The sequence below is a fragment of the Gallus gallus genome, chromosome 1 (assembly GCF_016699485.2).
Source record: "Gallus gallus isolate bGalGal1 chromosome 1, bGalGal1.mat.broiler.GRCg7b, whole genome shotgun sequence".
In the NCBI taxonomy this organism is placed as follows: domain Eukaryota; kingdom Metazoa; phylum Chordata; class Aves; order Galliformes; family Phasianidae; genus Gallus; species Gallus gallus.
In genome coordinates this window covers 49,873,602-49,892,936 of record NC_052532.1, presented here as the reverse complement: position 1 = coordinate 49,892,936, position 19,335 = coordinate 49,873,602, and the positions used below count along the sequence as shown (strand labels likewise).

General features: G+C 48.2%; 1 protein-coding gene and 1 long non-coding RNA gene across 2 annotated transcripts in view; one reads left to right on the top strand and one right to left on the bottom strand.

The window, feature by feature from the left end:
* Positions 1-19,335, bottom strand: part of LOC107053731 — a 26,631-nt gene extending 7,296 nt beyond the window's left edge. Inside the window, exons 1-2 of the long non-coding RNA XR_005848935.1 lie at positions 18,178-19,335; positions 16,131-17,788 (exon numbers count right to left, since the gene is read on the bottom strand). This is a non-coding gene — a long non-coding RNA (uncharacterized LOC107053731). The remainder of the gene's footprint in view (positions 1-16,130; positions 17,789-18,177) is intronic.
* Positions 16,564-19,335, top strand: part of EP300 (E1A binding protein p300) — a 58,630-nt gene continuing 55,858 nt past the window's right edge. Inside the window, exon 1 of the mRNA XM_004937710.5 lies at positions 16,564-17,456. Coding sequence (XP_004937767.2) covers positions 17,363-17,456 — 94 coding nt within the window. The 5' untranslated portion in view covers positions 16,564-17,362. The remainder of the gene's footprint in view (positions 17,457-19,335) is intronic.

Here is a 19,335-nt window from a genome sequence, read left to right as displayed (position 1 = left end):
ACAGACTCTTCAGCAGGTTGTTGGGCTAGGACAAGGGGAGGTGGTTTCAGACTGAAAGAGAGGAGATTTAGACTGGATGTGCAGAAAAAGCTTTTCCTCCTCCCCAAAATGTGCTAGGTTTTCTCATGTACTACCCAGAACATAGGAGAGACTGATGCTATGTGCCCGTTCTCTCCTTCTCCTCGCACAGTGTCAGAAACACAAACTAAATTAAGTGGAGGAACATCAGGCCTTTCCTTACCAGAGGGGTAAGGAAAAGAAATTCAGAGCCTTGTAGTGCAGTGGTTGCACTGTTTTATGTTCTCCAGGGTTTTCAATTGTAGCATCTCTGTATCTCAATTTTAATTGCGCAGAATTTAAAGCCCATTTTCATTTTGCTCATTCCACAGCATGTTCGACTTTTGCAAAATCACCCATGGGCCTCCATGTATTGGTGTCCCTTGAGGCTGGGGTGAGAGCAGAAATCATTCCAACCTGAAATGATTTCTGTCCTTGGTTTATAAAGAAGCTATGAGCTTTTCCTTCCCTCATCCTCTCTGGTGCTGGATGAGCACATCCATCTGTGCCAAGCCCCATGCTCCTCGAGCCCAGTTTCCTTCCTAGTGCCACACCAAGCCCATCACAATGGGCGCGGAAACACCAAGACTGCTGCCACCTTGACATACTCATCCCCGGGGTATTCAGAGTAGGTGACTGAGGTCGTGCTATGGAGGCATGGTTTAGAGCTATAGAGGCAACCAGAATGTTCTGCTAAAGGCTTCCAGGTGCATCGTGCCCTGGAAAATTAATGAAACTATCAACATTTTAGGAAACCAAACATCTTAAAACATGATGCTGAATGTTCTCAATAGAAAGTGGTTGGACTTGGTGATCTTGAAGGTCTTTTCCAACTTAATGATTCTGTGATTCTAAGATCTTCTCCATAGGAATAACTTCAACTTAGAGCAGATCAGAGCCTGGACTTAACAGTTCTTGGGGCCTTGCGATAAGAACCCCAGGGAAAGCCATCACGGTGGCAGGCAATTTTCAGCTCACAGGAAGGATAAAAACACAGCAAGCAGTTAGCAAAGTCCAGATTGCTCATTTTGCCATCGGTACGCGTGCCTTCTTGCATAGAAGGGTTTCCCTACCGTCCCCAGGGCATTCACAACCCCTGTATCCTGCTGGTATATAAGCATCTCTGTAATAAAGGAACTCTCTGGATCCCGCTGCTTTAAATTACTCACTTCCTCTTATTATCTTCTTTTTATTTTTTTTATTCTTCCTTGCACAAGTGAAAGTACTTTGCCTGCTCTTGCAAGATCAGCTGTGCCTCCTCCTTCCCCAGGACAGACAGACAGTGTTAGGACCAGGAGGCCACAAAGGGTTTTACTACCAGTGCAAACACAAAGCCCTTTGCAACAGCTGTGTGCCCTATAGTACAAAATACTAAGATGACAAAACTGTTCATAGTTCGGCATTTTGGCAGCCAACACCAATTACTCCTGGTCTGGATGCCCTCCCACCACCACTGCTACATCCTCTCCTATTGTCCCATGATGGCATCAGCAGCAGAGGCAATGCAGAGTCACAAGTGCTCTGCTCTTCCCATGGCACAATGTTCTGAGCCTGTTTGGGGCCATGGAACAGATCCAAGGATTTATCAGATGACAACAGCCTGGTAGGATGGACAATCTCTGAATAGAATCATAGAATCATTAAGGTTGGAAGGGACCACTCGGATCATCTAGTCCAACCATCAACCTATCACAAAGAGCCTGGAGGGTTCACGGAGGGTCTCCAGACTTTTTAGGGGAGTTTCAGGTCACTCTCAGCCCATATCATTTTGTGACAACAGCATCTGCCACTGTTGAAAACTGCTGTTCTTGAGACACAAAGATATTCAAAGACTCTAAAAGCAATAAACTGAAGTAATATGGGCCGTGGAAACAGCCCCACTTAGAACAGCACCAAGATGGGGACCACTGGGTTCCTGTGAGGTGAACTCGAGGGGCAGCTGAAAACCCTGGTGAGATCAGCAAGCTGTTCACATGCTCTCCACACTGGGTTTAAAATAGCCATGCGGTCAAGGACTGGACTGCAGCATCCCTGCGTTGCCCTGATCCCAAAAGTGATCCCAGAAAAGGCTACAAGGGAGCAAACGTTCATCACTGAGATCTCCCACCAGCAGCTATCTGCAAGCCAGATTATATCCCTGCTTCATATGTGTGGATGGGAGATGTGCCCTCCTCCTGCACAGAACCCATTGGCCCCCTAGAATGGATTTGTGTCACACTCATGGTACCCATGCCCACCATGAGGCCAACCCCAACCACAACTATCGCTGTCCACTACTGGGAGTCCTGCTAGTTATGTCTCAGTCCAATTACACTGTGTTTTCAAGTGGTCCAGCAAATGAGATGGTAGCAGATTGAGACAGTCCTGAAGCAAAGAGGGTGAGCAAAATACGGTTGTTTTTGTAGTTGGAAAAGGGTTATTTGGAAGAAGAAACAAAGAAAAAAAATCAACAATGTGATAATGTATTGCTTTGTCCTGAATTCAACTGCTGTTCTTCGGATTCCCTCACATGAAAATGAAGTGTAAATTGGGATTTTTAAATTGACACCTTTTATCTGCAATGGAGAACAAGGGCAATGCTGAGACAAAGCGCTGAGCTCTGCCCCAGGATCACTGGGTGGGGTGGTACATCCAGTATGGGATCCTGGACCTGAAGGGGAGGTTGTGGTGAGGTGGAGGTCAACCACTTCTCCCACGTAACAGCAATAGGACAAGATGTGTTGGCCTCAGGTTGCACCAGGAGATTCAGGTTGGACATTAGAAAATATTTATTCTCCGTAAGAGCGGTGCTGTATTGGAAAGGGCTGCCCAGGGAGGCGGTGGGGTCACCATCCCTGCAGGTGTTCCAGAGCCATGTGGATGTGACACTGAGGACATGGTTATGGGCATGGTGGGGATGGGCTGGCGGTTGGGCTGGATGATTTATGTCTTTCCGACCTAAATGATTCTGTGATTCTTTTTCTATGATTTTTACACTTCTCGCATTTACAGCCCTTCAGACGTCCCAGATCTCAGAGAACTCACAGAACTCCGGGCTCACTCAGAACTTTGCTCCTCACAAAGGCTGTGCTAAAAAGAGGAAAAACGAAAGTGGTGCTCAGAACTCTACTGAATGGGAACAAGGGCTCTGTTTGGGAAAAGAGTTCATCTCATCCTCCATGCATGTATTTTTTATACGCAGTGCTGCATTTCAACTTATACCTTTCTCTGAAGAGCCCTACTGTTGGTCCCTACACAGGCTCCAGCCCCTGGGCAGAGGAACAGGATGGTGGCAGAGCAATGGCCTGGGAGGTTTAATTTTTTTTTCTCCTGGATGCTGAATGCAGCGGCCCTTTTGTGAACAGCCATTGTTTACATTCTCCCTAACAAAAGTTGGGATTTCCTCTGATGCCAGCAGCCTCGTCACCGATCTGTACAGCCAGCCAGATGCTCAGAAAAGATTTTTAATAGTGGCTGAATCAATGTGAGCATGCTCAGTGCTTGCAGCAGCAGCCTCCTGAAAGCCAAAGGCACTGGGACAGGAGGAGACTCCTCGTCACTGCTGAGCAATCTTGCGTACAGAGGCCAAGCAGCCAGCACAGCTCCCTGCAGACCTCGGGCCAGGGGCTGTTTGCACGTCTTCAAAGCGTCTGCTGACATCCCTCTGCTCAGAGGAGCCCCTAGTGTATGGGGTGAGATCTTTTCCATGGGGATTGCAGACACCAGGTTCCCAACATTTGGATTTTGACCATAAAATCGGAAGGTTTCTCAAAACCTGTTGCTGAAGTGCCTAGGGAGCCATCTGCCTCCTTAACAGTTTTCTTTAAGAATTTCTTCCCATCTCAGAAGACCAAATCTGACAGCACTGCGCCCTGCTTTGCCATTGGAGATACTGTGGAGTCTCCTTCTCTGCAGATATTCAAAACCCACCTGAACGCTTTGCTGTGTGACCTACTGCAGGGAACCTGCTTTAGCAGGGGAGCTGGAGCAGGTGATCCCCAGAGGTCCCTTCCAACCCCTACAGTTCTGTGATTCTGTGCCACCGGCTGTGCAACGGCGATGCAATTTGGAGCTATCTGCATCCATCCCAGGGGACAAAGTGAAGATTTTTCTCTCCCTCTCTCCATTATGTGCTCTGAGGAACACAGTGACAACGACACAAACTTGATGCAACATTGATGAAAACTCTCCTGGCATCATTAAAAAAAATAAATGAACGTCACCATAGACCGCAAAGGTTTCTGAAATGAAAGTTTCTCTTTGCAGCGCATCGCTTCCCTCTTGCACCTAAAACTGTCCAGTAGCAATTCAACTTAAAATCATTAAAAACATCAAAGCTCCTGAATCATTTCCAATGGAAATAGGTGGACAACAACCCGATGGTAAAGCTGCATGCAGTCACCATAGCGACGGGGCTTCTGAAAGGATGCAGAGAGCATCGCCAACGTCCACAGCGTGTGGAGGAGCACAAGCGGCCGAAATGGGGGCTGGGGCAGGCAAGGATTTGATGATTAAGGATTTGGAGCATCTCCCATACGAGAAAAGGCTGAGAGACCTGGGACTGCTCAGTCTGGAGAAGAGAAGGCCGAGAGAGGATCTCATCACTGTTTATAAATATTTGAAGCGCGGGAGCCAAGTCAATGGGAGCAGACTCATTTCAGTGGTGTGCAGCAGTAGAACAAGGGGAGAAACTGCAATACAAGAAGTTCCTCTGTAGCACAAGAAGGAACTTTTTCAGTCACTGAAGGAGCACTGGAAAAGGCTGCCCAAAAAGGCCGTGGAGTCTCCTTCTCTGGAGATATCCAGGACCCATCTGGACACCGAGCTTTGTGACCTGCTGTAGTACCTGCTTTAGCAGGAGGGTCAGTCTCAGTGTTATTTCTAGAGATCCCTTCCAAAACCTGCAATTCTGAGATTCTGTGACCACTTTGCTGCACTCTCCACCAAAAGACGAACTGGGGGGGACCTGGGGACTGCAGATCCCCACGGGGGACCCTCTAGAGATGTCTGCTGCATGTTGTCCAGGCTGCATGTTGTCCAGGCTGGGGGAGAGACCTCATCACCAAAATGGATCTTTGCCATTTTGAATTTCAACTTGAGTGAGCCCAGAAGAACATTAAAAAATATATTTAAAAATGAGCAGAAGCCAGGATGAACCAGTTTGACACCACAGCCCCCCCCTTCCTCCCCCTTAAACACTCTGGAGGCGTTCAAGGCCAGGTTGGATGGTGCTCTGGGCAGCCTGACCTGGTGAGTGGAAGCCCCATGGCAGGGGGTTGAAAGTGGGTGGGATTTGAGGTCCCTTCTAACGCAAAGCATTCTGTGATTCTATGATTAAAAATAAAGGGCTTTGGACTCCTCTGGATCTATCACAGGACACAGCTCCAAGAGGACTTCATCTCATTCCAAAAGAAGAGACCACAGAGAAGTATTGCTTTGCTACTCAGCGAAGAGCAAATACTACTGATAAATAATGTTGATGAAGTCAGAGTGCTTAATACTTTTTCTATTATTGATCTTCAGTGGAAATATCGCTGCCAAGCAGGCAGTTAACAGAGAAAGTGAGATGTAAGCCCAGAGTAAAAAATTGGCTTGAGGGCACCTGGATGAGCAAAACGTTCTTAGATTCACTGTGTGGATGTGGAGTCTTCAGTACAGGAAATACATGGACCTATTGGAGCACATCTAGAAGAGAGCCACAGAAATGATTCTGGGGGTGAAAAAAACAGCCTTGAGGACAAGCTGAGGAAGAGAAGGCTCTGGGGAGACCTGAGAGTGGCCTTTCAGTATCTAAAGGGGGGCTGCGAAAAATAAGGGGACAGACACTTTAGCAGAGTCTGTTGGGAAAGGATGGGGGGAAATGGTTTTGAACTAAAAGAAGGGAGATTTAGACTGGATATGAGGAAAAAGGTTTTTATGATAAGGATGGTGAGGCAGTGGCACAGGTTGCCCAGAGAGGTGGTGGATCCCCATCCCTGGAGACAGCCAAGGTCAATCTGGAGGGGCTCTGAGCACCCTGATGGAGCTGTGGGTGTCCCTGTTCATTGCAGGGGAGTTGGACTGGATGGCCTTTAAGGGTCTCTTCCAACTCAAGGAATTCTATGATTCTACAATTCTATGAATTTCATCCAGAAACGATGGCTATTATCTCAAGTTATCTTCTGGTGGTTAATTTGGGGAATTTGTGGCAGATATGTCGGAGCACCCAAAGATTAAAAAAGGGCAAAGGAATTAAAAACACATTAAACAGCAGAGAAGAGGAGACAAGAGAATTTGCAGGCCAGTCAGCTCAACTTCAACTCTCAGAAAAAAAAAAATCTGGAACAAATAATCTGCTCATTTGTAAATTTCTAGGAGATAGCAACAAGAGAAGCAGGCAGCTTGGGCTTGTCAACAGTGAGCCCTGCCAACCCAACTGAACTGCCTTCCAAGAGAGAAGAGCAGGCTCTGTGGATGAAGGAGAAGCTCCAGATGTGGCACAGCTCAGTGGCAGCAAGGCTTCCACATGGTCTCAAGTGATGCTCCCCTACACCAGGCAGGGATACTCATTGGATGAAACCAGGTGGCAAAACCCTGCATTATTTCAGTCTGTAGCAGTGGTTTACAATCAACATGAAAGGTTGAAGTGGGTGAGGATCAGTCAGGACCAGCTCAGGTGCGTGACCATGCACTGGTTTCACATAAATCAGCTGCTTTCTGGAAGAAAGATGAGGTTTGTTAAAGTCACAGATGACCCAAAGCTGTGTCAGGCTACAAGTAACACAGATAACTGTCCCGAAAATAATACAAAAGATGTTTCATACAATAAAATAAGACATTCAAATTTCAGGTGTACTTACTAATAACATCTTGGAAAGACTGACTATACATATAGATGAGATCAGTCTAAATCCTTATAGTTACATATCTCCCTAAATCAGGAAATTGCCTTCTACTAGAGCACTGTGGAGAGCTCGCCTCCTGATTTGTGCTGTCTCTGCAAAAGGGGAACCAAGACATCTTTTATTTTACACTTTCATTTCTTATTTTGAAGGACTCTATTTTGCCTCAGGTGCACTATAACTCACATCAGTGACAAAGAAATGTGAAAAGACTTCACTGCATTACCCGCAAGCCTGGAGCTTCCATCAGCTGGGAATTCAAAGACACTCCGAGCTTTGTGCTGGCTGTTGTGGCAAGAAAACAGGCACAGAGCAGACTAGGGCTGATCATCAGAAAACTCTATTGGTCAAACACAAGTGTTCACAACTGGTCCACTAACCACACAGGCTGACCTTCATAGAAATCATACCTATTCAGATGATAACATGGAAAGCACGGTTCTTGGTATCATGTGTTCTCCAAAATAACACCACTAGAACCATGTCTCTGTCTTGCACTGGGTAACTCATGCTGGAAGACAAACTGAATTTGAGCAAAGGTTCTCACCACAGTGTGCAAGACTGCTCAGGGACCATGCCAGACGCCATGTTGAGCACCCAGAGGAAGAGTCCGGTGCTGCATTCAACACAACAAAGTTCAGAAATGAGTTTTAGCTTTAAGGAAGAAGTGCTAAAGGAAAATTACTGTGGAGATAAGTATCACCTTATGTCCCAAAAGAGAGCTAAAACAAGGTTACTGCAGCTTGGCAAAGAATCCAAGCAGGAGTGGAGGCCACATTTCCCCAAGACCTTCACCTTCCACAACATGCATTCTTCATTGGTAGAGTCACAGCATCTGCTGGAAAGCTCACTGGAATTTCAGCCTAGAAGGAGTCACTCTCACCCTCAGAGTGTCCTTAGGTGACATTAAATCTTAAGTGATATCTTCAATGGCATCTTTGGAAATCACTTGGATAGACTAATATATAATTCGATGACCAAATCGTTTGAAACTATTGATTTATACATTCAATCTTAATCATGATCTTGGTGTGATCATCTCATTGGTCTGCTGTCATTTAGTTCAGTAAAACTAATGAATTAGTTTAGCAATACCCTTGCTCAGGTGTGCCTCCATTCGCTGACTCTTACTAATTAAATCTGCAAGGAATACGCAAAGCAGGTTTACCCTACTGAACAGAGGTCACAAACCAGAGGGTAGCAGCAGCTTTGGGTAGGTCCCACACAAGCAGATCGGCTCTGCATCTCCCTAGTCAATAGCCCATGCACCCTGCGAATGAAGCCATCTCCCAGCAGTGTTGGTCACTCAAAGACCACCCACTGCATGAGTGGTATGAATCATAGAATCATAAAACCGTTAAGGTTGGAAAAGACTTTGAAAATCACCTAGTGCAACCATCAACCCACCCTCACCATGCTCACTGACCCTCAGTGCCACATCCTCACGGTTCTGGAACATCTCCAGGGACCTCCCTGGGCAGATGGTTCCAGTGCAGCACCTTTCTTTCTGAAAAGAAATTGTTCCTAATATCCAACCTGGCACAACTTGAGGCCATTCCATCTCATCCTATTGCTGATACCTGGAAGAAGAGGCCAACCCCCACCTTGCCACAACCTCCTTTCAGGTTATTGTGGAGAGAAATAAGGTCTTCCTGAGCTCCTCTTCTCCAGCCTGAACAACCCCAGTTCCCTCAGCCGCTCCCCATCAGAGCTGTGCTCCAGACCCCTCACAGCTCCGCTGCCCTTCTCTGGACACACTCCAGGGCCTCCATGTCTTTCTTGCAGTGAGGGGCCCAGAACTGAACACAGCACTCGAGGTGCAGCCTCACCAGAGCTGAGTACAGAGAGATGGTCACCTTCCTGCTCCTGCTGGCTGCACTATTTCTGATACAAGCCAGGATGCCATTGGCCTTCTTGGCCACCTGGGCACACTGCTGGCTCATGTTTGCTGGCTGTCAGCTAGCACCCCCAGATCCTTTTCCTCCACGCATCTTTCCAGCCACTCTGCCCCAGGTCTGTAATGATGCATGGGGATTTTGTAACAGAAATGCAGGATCGAGGTCAGCTGCCCTGGACCTATACACCTACAGCAGAGGACATCACACCATGTATGAGTACAGGATGTGGCCTTCCTGACCATCCAGTTAGTTAATCGTGTTTGTTACAGACACTGATATCTGTTAGCTTTGTGACAAGGCCAGAATGTATTGCCTGAACTTTGTGCTGGCTTAAAAAATTATAAACAAGCCATTTTTTTAATTCTTATTTTTACTGGGAAAGCTGTTACAGGCCTGGTTTGTGGCCAATTTCAGTCAGTGGCAGGCTTTAATTGGGTTTTGTTTCCAGCAGCAGCCTCTTTTAAAATCAGCCCTCTGCTCGTAAGCAGGACTGGGCCCTGTCAGACTTCAGTCACTCCATCCTAGGCCAGGCTTTGGGACAGGGGATGATGGATTACTGTCAGAGCAGGCATGTGAGCGCTGGTCGCCTCAGCATGGGCTGTTTGCTCCACATTGGAAAGAAGGGAGAAATACAGCCCTGGGGAGGGGGGGTTTGGTGGCTGGGCCAACTGCCAGCCTCCATTTCCAGATAGGGAGGAAGGGCTCAAGCCTTTTTAGGCATTTTCTTGGACTTCCTCTCCATCGTTTAATTAAAACACCCAGAAAAGAGCTATGCACCCTTCATTCCATGCCTCAGCCCTTGCCTTGGCCCTGTGAATGGGGATGGGCCCAGTGCAGGCCATGTCCCAACAGACCTGGCACCCACCTCGGCCAAAATAAGTCACGAAGGTTTTTCTTGCAAGGGAGTAAATGTGCAGTGATGACTCAGGCACAGCCACCAAGCCCCAGTCTCTTTCATGGGGCCCACACCCTTGTGCCAAGCATTTACTCCTTGCTTCCATCGTGTGAGCTGGTGAAAGGCTCATCTGGACTTTCCAACATTTTATGACGTCTGTACATCTCCCACTTTGCACTTTTTCTTCCTTGGAGCTGGTTCTTGAACAGCAAAATATTTGCAATTGTGTAAGTATTGAGAATAAAGTAACAACACCTGGAGGCATTCAAGGCCAGGTTGGATGGAGCCTTGGGCTACCTGATCTGGTGCTTCATCTGCCCACGGCAGGGGCTTGGAACCAGATGATCTTTGAGGTCCCTTTCAACTCAAGCCATTCTATGATTCTGTGATTTAACATCAAACTTCAAATCACTTTTCTGATCACCAGGGAAAGCCCGCTACGTCCCCCCAGCGTCATCTGTATGTTTCTTCCGCTATAACAGAAGTAAAACAAAGCACTTCATGTCTGCGTGATGAAAACAACATTAAAAAGTTCTCTAAAATTTTGCAGTGGGACAGTATTTAGGGCTATAACACCATCAGAGTCTGATCTCCATGGCCCCTTGTACAAGGCAGTTGGAGGATGCTAACAACTTGGCCTCATGACAGCATAAAGTCCAAGGCCACCTAACGTCAGCATCACTTGATAGAAGAGAATGAGAGAACAAAAACCTCATGGATTTTGCAACGTGAAGATTCATGATGGACCTTCTGGGAAGAGAAGTGATAAAGCCAAATGCATTAGGAAGGTAAGTAACTGATGATTAACCTTATTGTTTTACACACCAAGATGTTGCATTAGTATCACTTGGCTTTTGGTGTTTGTGGTTAATTATTGACTTCTACCTATGTGTAGAAGGAAAGCACTCATGAAGGCTCATGTGAAAAACAGGGTCCCATTAGCTCCGTCTGAAGGCCAATGCCCTCCGTAGTGAACACCACTCTATTCAGTACATTTCTCTGCTGAAGAGTAAATTCCTTCCTGACCTTACTGCAAGAATCACCTTATATCCTGAAGCATGAAAATGAGCAAATCAGAAAAATGTTACTATTTCCTACTTTAAATTTTGATTGCAAACATCAAGAGATAGACTGCAGTTCAGTATATAGAATATTGCAGTACATAAAAAAAAATCTAAATTCAATGAACACAATGTTAAATGAAAAAAAGGCATAACAGAAACATATTTTGCTCCTTATAAGCACATGGATGGACAGAGGATTTATATCTGTGGGACAATTCAGAAGCAAATTAAAAAATAAGTTTAGGGTTTAAGCTCAGCAGATTTCAAAACACATTGTTTATACCTTCTGCAGCACAATAAAGCTTATCAAGAAGTTTCCCATTGGATACCAGAGTCAAAAGAAGTAAGAGGAATGTGAACAGCACGCTTCCTCAGGGTCATTCCTATCACTGTAATTCTTTCAGCACAGATTTCCCATATTAGCTTGAGCTCCATCGCATAAAGATCATTTCTAGGAGATCATTGTGAATACAGTGCTGAGCTGACCAAATTGGTCAGACATTTGCCATCACTTCACCATCCACACGCTCAAAGCAACTTAACTAAAAATATGATGTTTTCGCTCTGTAACCTCTTGCTTTCGTCTCTGTAGTACTTCAGGATAAATCAGCTGCTGCTGTAAATGTATTCATTTAAATGCAATTTCATTCAGAAGACAGAAGAGAGGTCACAGAGAAACAGTGGCACCGACGTTCCTGTGTAACGATCCCAATGTGCTTTATGTAAGAGGGGAAGCATCACCTCCCTGCTGAAGGGAAGAGCTGAGCTTCGGGAGTGAAAGATGGTGATTTGCCAACACTGGGACAGCAGGCGAGTCTCCTGGTGCTATTCCACACTTGTGCTTTTGACGTGGAACAGAATATGAAAACAATGCATAACGATAAATGCATTTCAGAGTGTGAGATCAGCTTTAAATCACCAGATTTCAAGCAGTGGTGTTTCCTACACAGAGTCCACCTCTGCCCCTCTGCTAAACCCAGCAGTCTACTCTGCACTTTTTGCTCTTTCAAAGGGACACTGTATGGCATGTTTGTTAGGACGATAATGCTGCATTTGCTAATGAAATTAAGTGTTTTGGAGAAGTTCTTTTAAGCAAAACCATGTGTTCCGGGGAGGAAACATTCTTCTGGTAAACAGCTGAGCCCTTAACATTTAGCAACATAACTCTGTTTGCAGCTATTGAAAGCTGTGTGACTAAGGAAGCCTGCATTTCTGGGGCCGAGGACTGCAAGCATTTTGCTTGTTGTCAGCCAGCCAGGCGTTTCTTTTATGTATAAGCTAGCTGCAAGAACCAGCTATTGACTGGTTGCTTCTTATGGTTTTAATAAAATTTGTCTCGTATCAAAATGTTGCTGGGTTTCAACATTGACACCGTGCTGAGCAGCGCTCTCTGCTCAGGCACAGCTGGGTCCTGCTTTCCAGAATTATCACTGTGCCCTGGCATTGCTTGCAAAGATTGAAGCCTTAAATCATTTCCTCATCCTTCTGACCCACTCCAAGAGGGACCCTCTGCATACAGGTCCCCCTCTTTCATTGGAAGCAAGGGTCATTCCTCCTTCTCCCAGTAAGGAGAAGCTGCAGCAGCTGGAGGCAGTTGAAGCACAGAGGAGAAATTACCTGCTAGCCACAGGCATCAGCCACGGGAAGCTCACAAGAAAGTGAAAACAGCTGGAAACTATAGAAGGGGACAGGGACGAGAAGATAGGAGCATCCCACGCACCAATGGGAGGGGGAAATGCTTGTGCTATCGATGCTAGGACACCACGTTCTGGGCACTTCACTGACTCTCGCAGCACGACAGGATGTTATCTCATTCCCTGTAGCCCTCAGAGCAGCTGGGCATGCTTACAGTGTTCAACTGCTACCAGCTAAGACCAAATGAGATCCCATGATAAAAGTTCAAGGTCTCGCATTCCTCGTCTTATTGCTTTCCTGAGCAGGTTCTCATTTTAATCAGACTTACGGTACTTTCACCCAGCTATCTCAAAGCACATAACAACCACTGTAATTACTGGCAATAATGAGCTAATTAATTCTTCTGGGTATTATTTCTCAAGGAATAAGTACTACTGTCCTCAGTGTGGGGATGTGGAAACTGAGGTAAGGAGGAGAGGTGCTTGTTCTTTGGAAAATAGCTCTGTTTTCTTTTTACTAGTTGAATCTTTTCTTAGTTTTATTCATATAGATCTACATGTTTGGTTTTTAGAATACTTTATGTTTTATTATTGTTTTCCAGTAATTTAAAATATTTTCATTTTGGCAGATGACGCTTAACAACAGTTGGTTTTGTGCTTCTGTAGTGAGGTTCAGTTAAGAAAACTGCAATGTTTTTAGGAAAATGAACAGATGCTGAAGGCTTTCTCCCTTTTAATTTTTTATTTATTTATTTCTACTCTATTTATGTGTTTTTTTTCTTTTTCTTTTCTCCTTGTCTTTTTTAGGGAGCTGGGTATTTTCCCAGTAAAAAAATGACAAGTAGTATTTCATCTTTATTTTTAATTTATTTTCCATATACTTCAGCTTATATCTATTTTCCTAATGTGGAAAGCTAACATGTAAAGAACTAACATAGTCTTCTGGCTGTGAAACCTCTATTGGAAGAGGTATGGTTTTACTAATGTATCAATTAATACGCTAATGTGAAGAATATAGATGCAGGTCTGGTAGCACTCACCAAGGATATATGTTTCCCACAGTTTGGATAAGACAGGTACACTTCACTAAAGTTGTTCTAAGGCTGAACAGAGAGGAAGCTACACAAATAAAGGACTTTGTTGGGTTTTTTTCTGTCAGCTTCCTCTAGTGCTTAACTAAACCAACTGATGCTTGTGATACTCTCTGGAGTAGCAAATAGCTGCCCAGTTTCTTAACTTTTAGGCTGTGATCCAGTGAACACACGTGCTCACTTTTACTATGGCAAGCAGTACAGCAAGATTTCAGTGGAACTATGTGCTACACGCAACTGTTGGTAGGAGCAAGCCTCTAGATAGGGACGAGTGTCACAAAACTTGAAACATCTGCTTTCCTCCAAACTTGCTGTTTAGTAAGGGCCAGATTTTTAAAAGCACGTAGGTGTTTACGTGCACCTTGGTATCTTTATAAAGCTGGCACTAATTCCTTCTTGAAGTATGGATTAAGGGCCTCTGGAGAGTCTGAAAACTGTACATAGACTTATTTCAGTCAGCTTTTAATTCTAAGGGGACTTTAAAAAAAGTTAAAAAAAAAAAAAAGGTTAAAATTAGTCTCAGCTGTGCTTAACAAAAATAAAGTGCTTCACAAGCAAGGGAAATAGTCAATCTGACAAAATAAACTGAGGTAATACAAGACTTCTGTGACTGGGGTACTTCTGGGAATTTAGCAGCAATCGGAGGCAAAAACCAGTGAGAACCGTAACACAGACTGTAAGGTGCTGCTGTTCGGTCATTGTTAACCCTAGCAACTTTAGTTCTGGGAGCAATAAGCTTTCCCATCTCCAGACTGTTTCCTATTGCTTGGGTTTTTTGTTGTTTTGTTTGTTTTGTTTTTGCCAGATGTCTTCAGCTTCATCTTTAAACGTATGGATTTGGACACTGTCGCTCCAGAACTCTTCGGGAGAGATAAGACACGTCGAATCTTTGATCGCTTCTGGAGCTGTTTGAGAAGAGCCCTGCTCCCGTTTTCCCTCTGGTGCTGAGGGAAACCACGACAGCTCTCCTTGAAATAAAGCCCAAATACGGGAAGCTCACAGGTGGGACTAGGTGAGGGAACTGGAGGATAACAGCGAGAGGGTTGGGAAGCTCTACCAGCTGTTTTTGGTCACATTCACTGGTTTTTGTGATGGGCTCTTCCTGAATACCTGCTTCAGTCCGGGCTCAGAGCAGGTGGTGAGGGGAGGTTGGGTGCTGAGGCCGTGAAGGCCTCACAGATCGTGTATGATGAGGTGTGAGTCTCTATCCCCCTGCCTGGTTCAAGGTAGAAATCCCAACTAGGCACTTTGGCCTTCAGAAGATAAAAATGTATCATTTGTCGAGACTCTTTTATTGATGAACCGCCACACAGAGCTCTAATTCCTTCCAAACCGGACAGCGCGCATCAAAAGGAACTGCGCCTTTCCACACACGCAGCCCCGCGCTTCCTTCCCCCTCTTATCGCTTCACAGAGGAGCTGGGCCGGGGCATTTCCTCGCTAATGACAGATGATGAGCGTTTAAAGGTTTGAGCAACCCCTGGCCAGCCGCTAATCCCCGTTAAGCCCTCAAATGGCTCAGGGGCTGCGAGGGGTTATGGCTGTGGAGAGTGACGTCGGGCGCCGGGCCCGGCGGGACCCGACTGACGGCGTAGGGGTGGGGCGGGGCCTAGCGGTGCTGCAGGCCTGCTCCGAGCCACCGCCACCGCTGCCGGGCGCCTCCCGGCCGACAGAAAAGTGCGTGACGAGAGGAAGGAGGAAAGCGGAGCGTTTTTTTTTTTTTTGAGCACTTCCCCTTTAAGGGGCGGGGCCAACGCAGTTTGCGGAAGAAGCCGGCGAGCGGCGGCCGCTGATTCGTCGGCGCGGTCTCGTGACCATGCTGCGGCCCCGCCCTTCCCGTCCGCCGCCGCACGCCGGCCCCCCGCGTTCCATTGTGTGCGCCAGCGCCCCCGGGCCCCGCCCCCCGACTCTGGCCCCGCCCCCTTTTTTTTTCTCTTGGCTCATTTCCGGCCGCCGCCGCCGCCGCTCGCTTCCCTCCGAGGACTCGGCAGAGTGAAGAAACAACAGCCGCCATTTTGTTTGTGTGTGAGCGACGGAGGGAGGGAGAGAGAGAGCCAGAGGCCGAGCGGACGGGGCGAGCCAGGGGGAGGGCAGCGCAGAGAGACCCAGGGGCCCGACCAGGGGACGGGGAGAGCAGCGAGGAACCGAGCCGCCCGCCCTCTGCTTTCTCCCTTCTCTTTTCCCTCTCTTTCCCCCCTCCTTTTTTTCTTTTCTTTATTTCGTCCTATTTAATTTCTCCCCTCGCTTCCTTCCTCTCCTCGCTCCCGCTTCGCCCGCTCCGCCGCACGCCCCGGCAGCGGCGGCCACCGAGCGCCAGGCAGGGGCAGTAGGGAGCCTGCGCCCGGCCCCCGCGCTGCTGCGCGTCCCGCCCCCCCCCCCCCTCCCCCCCCGCCCATCCGCCCCCCCGCCCATCCGCCCCCCCGCGGGCAGCGCCGGGACCCCCTCCCCCTCCCTCCTTCGGCCATTTAACCCACCCCCGGCGGAATCTTTATTTGATTTTATTACTTTAATTTTAACCCCCCCCGCTCCCCTCCCCCCCCCCCCCCCTCGCTTCAATTCAGCTCGGAGGGGTCGCTGAGCCGCACCCCCTCTTCCCCTTTTCTTCCCCCCCCCCCCCCCCCCCGCTACCAACCTCGTCGCTTCCTTTCCCCACCCTCGCGAAGAGGGAGTCCCCGTGGCGGAGCGGAGCCGGGCAGCCCCCTCCCCGCCCGGCCCCGGCACCCGCAGCCATCCTCGGCCGCCCGGGAGGAGGGGGAAGGTAGGCAGAGAGCGGGGGAGGGGCCGGCTCCTTCCTCCTCCTCCTCCTCTTGCCGCTGCTGTGGGCTCGGCCCCTCTGCCTGCGCCCGAGGGGGGGGCAGCGCGCTACTGAGAGCGAGAGAAAGAGGAAGGGGAAAAAGAAGAGGAGAAAAGGGCGGAGGAGGGGAAGGAGAAGGGGGGGGAAGACAGAGAGGGTGTCGAAACCCGGCCCCCCGGCTCCCCATCCCGCGATCGGCGCTGCCTCCATCAGGACAACAACCCCTCCTCCTTCTGCACAACAAGATGTGAAGCGGAGACTCCTGGGACTTATCCTCATCCTCCTTCCAGCTCCCTTTGCTGCAGCCATTAAGCGGAGCGGCCGAGAGGAAGACGCGCGTTGGAGCTGGGGCCGCCCGGCCGCCCGCCTGCCCCCGGCCCGCTCGCTGCCGGTGGGTTCTTTTTCGCAGGGTGGTGTCGGAGGGGGAAGGCGCTGCTGCTGCTGCTGCGGGAGGAGGAGGACGGCGGTCGTTTTTTCTTTTTTCCTCCTCCTTCTTCTCTCCCCTCCTCCTTCGCCCGCCTCCTGGTGGCGATGAGGAGGAGGAGGACGGCGCCGAGGAGGAAGAGGCTGATGGCGGCGGTGAGGAGGCAGCAGCAGGAGGAGGAGAAGAGCCCCCGGAGGATGAAGATGATGATGGTGGCGGCGGCGAGGAAGCACCAGCAGCACAACAGCCGGGATTAATCTCACTGGAAGGAAAAAAAAACAAAAAAACAAAAAACCAAAACCCCAAACAACAACAACAACAAAAAACCCAACCAACCAACACCACCAGCCTCTTTTTTTTTTTTTTTTTTTTTAATTATTTTATTTTTTTTTTAATTATTCTTTTCGGCGGGGGCTTTTGCCATCCCCGCGCAGCTCCGCGCCCGCGGGCAGAGGCCTCGCTCAGCCCCTCCGCTCCCACCTCGCCCCGCTCCTCCCAGGGGCGGAAAAAGGGGAACTCGGCCGCTCCTCGCCCCTCCGCATCGCCGCTCCGCAGCCCCCCGAGGGCCCGGCCTCAGGAGGTGGGGGTTTGGGGGCTCCCCCCGCCGTCTCTCTGCTCGGAGTGATTGTCTAAAAAAGAATTAAAAATGGCCGAGAATGTGGTGGAGCCGGGCCCGCCTTCAGCCAAGCGGCCTAAACTCTCCTCGCCGGCGCTCTCCGTGTCCGCCAGCGACGGCACAGGTCAGTCTCGGGGGCCCGGGCCTCAGCCTCCTTTCTCTCCCTTTTCTCTCCTATTTCTCCCCTCTCCTGCCCGAAATCCCCCCTTCCTTCCCTCTGCCTCGGGCCTGCCCTCGGCCTTTCCATGCTTCCCTCCCTTCCAGCCCCGAACCTATTTGCTTCACCACGGCGCAGGAGGGTGTTCGCGTGTTTCTGCCCTCCTGTTTCTTTTGGAAGCGAAGCTGCTTGCTGCATTGTGCTTTTGGGCAGTCGCTGATGAGATTTAGTCCGTTTCTTGTCTTTCCCACTGTAGCTACGGCAGAGCTCCTCTCCAAGCCGGGTGCCTTGAATTCCCGCTGCAGAAAATCGAAATTGCACAGAAGCATCATCTTTAACACTCTTTATTGTTGAATTTATGGGTGTGCCTGTCCACATACACAAACGTGTGGCTTATTTCTTATTTTACGTAGATCCACGTTTATTTTTTCTTCTAGAGCTTGTTAAGAAATTAGATTTATTTCTCTGTTCCTTCCCCCCCCCCCGTCCCCTATGCACACTGCTTATTTGATATATATTTTTTGTGATTCTTCTTGTTCTTCTTTGCAGAAGAACATCCAAAATTTGCTTTTTCATTTGCTTCAAATAGCTGTTCTGCCAAAGCCAGTGGCCTAAAGCCTGAATCCAGGTTGCTAGTTTAGGGCAGGAGGCTCATCAGGACTCTTAGAGAAACAAAATGTTACTTCACCTTCTTTGCATCAAGAATCAATATGGAGTGCACTTCTTCTTGCATCTCCCATTTCTTTGCTGTGAGACCAAAATGTCTGAAATTGCCCTGTAGACGTACAGGTTGTGAAGATGGAGGGGCTTCTCTGCAGTCCCTGCAGAGCTCCTTGGTGATGCTGTGGAGGTGAGAAACGATGGGTGTCCTAACCCCTTGCAGATAGGTCTGGTTGTGCTTGGGAGGGCAGAGGGCGTACCAAAGGGATGTTCAGCTTTTAGATGCCCCCTTGAGAAGCAGCTGAGCTTTTGGTATCGTTCTGCTGGGAGAGCACTTGGTTACCTGTCCCCCGGAGTCTCATTCCAGTCACTTTCAGTCTTCTGGAGCCTGTGGAGATGTGGGCAGCAATCAGAGCTGCCGAAAAAAAGGAACAGTTTTAAAAGAATAAGATGGCTGATGGATCGGTCTCTTGACAGTAAGCAGAAGGTTACAGGATTCAGTTGGTTTGAGCAGTGGCTGTGGGGCTGCTGGGGATCGCGTTCACAGTTGTGACTTCAGTCTTCCCTGTTCTTGGTGAATGACGTATTAGTTCTGAAAAGTTTGTGTGCAACTTTTAGAACGTGTTAGATCCGGGAAGGATAGTTTGTGACTGGAGGAAATGACTATTCCCCCACTATCAACAGGTCTTCAGTGAGAGAGCAGAAGAGGGCTGGAGAATCTTTAGCCAGGGCTCGCTGCTGAGCTTCCTGTACTGAGCTTGGAAACCAGTACCTAATTCAGCAGTAACCATTTTGACTTTGCCTTGGCAGTGGTATCTTGCTCTGTTTGTGGATGTGAATTAATGTGTTGGTTTTTACTTGTGAGCTTATCGAGCGGCTTAACAAATGAACTTTTTCTAGTTACAGTGAAACGCTCAGGAGTATTGAGCAGAAACTCAGAAGTGGCAGCACAAAATGGAATAAAATTCTTGTAGGGTCACTGAGGTGGTCATTATCTGGTGGCAATGCAGAGGTTTGTGACACTGCAGACACTCCATGGATGCTACACAGAGGGTTTTTAACCCTTCTGGTTTCCTCACTGACAGTTTTAAGCTGCATCTGGGGCACTTCCACTTTGTTTTTTAGCTTACTACATCTGTTTCTCTGATGAAATAAAATCAAGTGTGCCGACCCAATAAATATATTT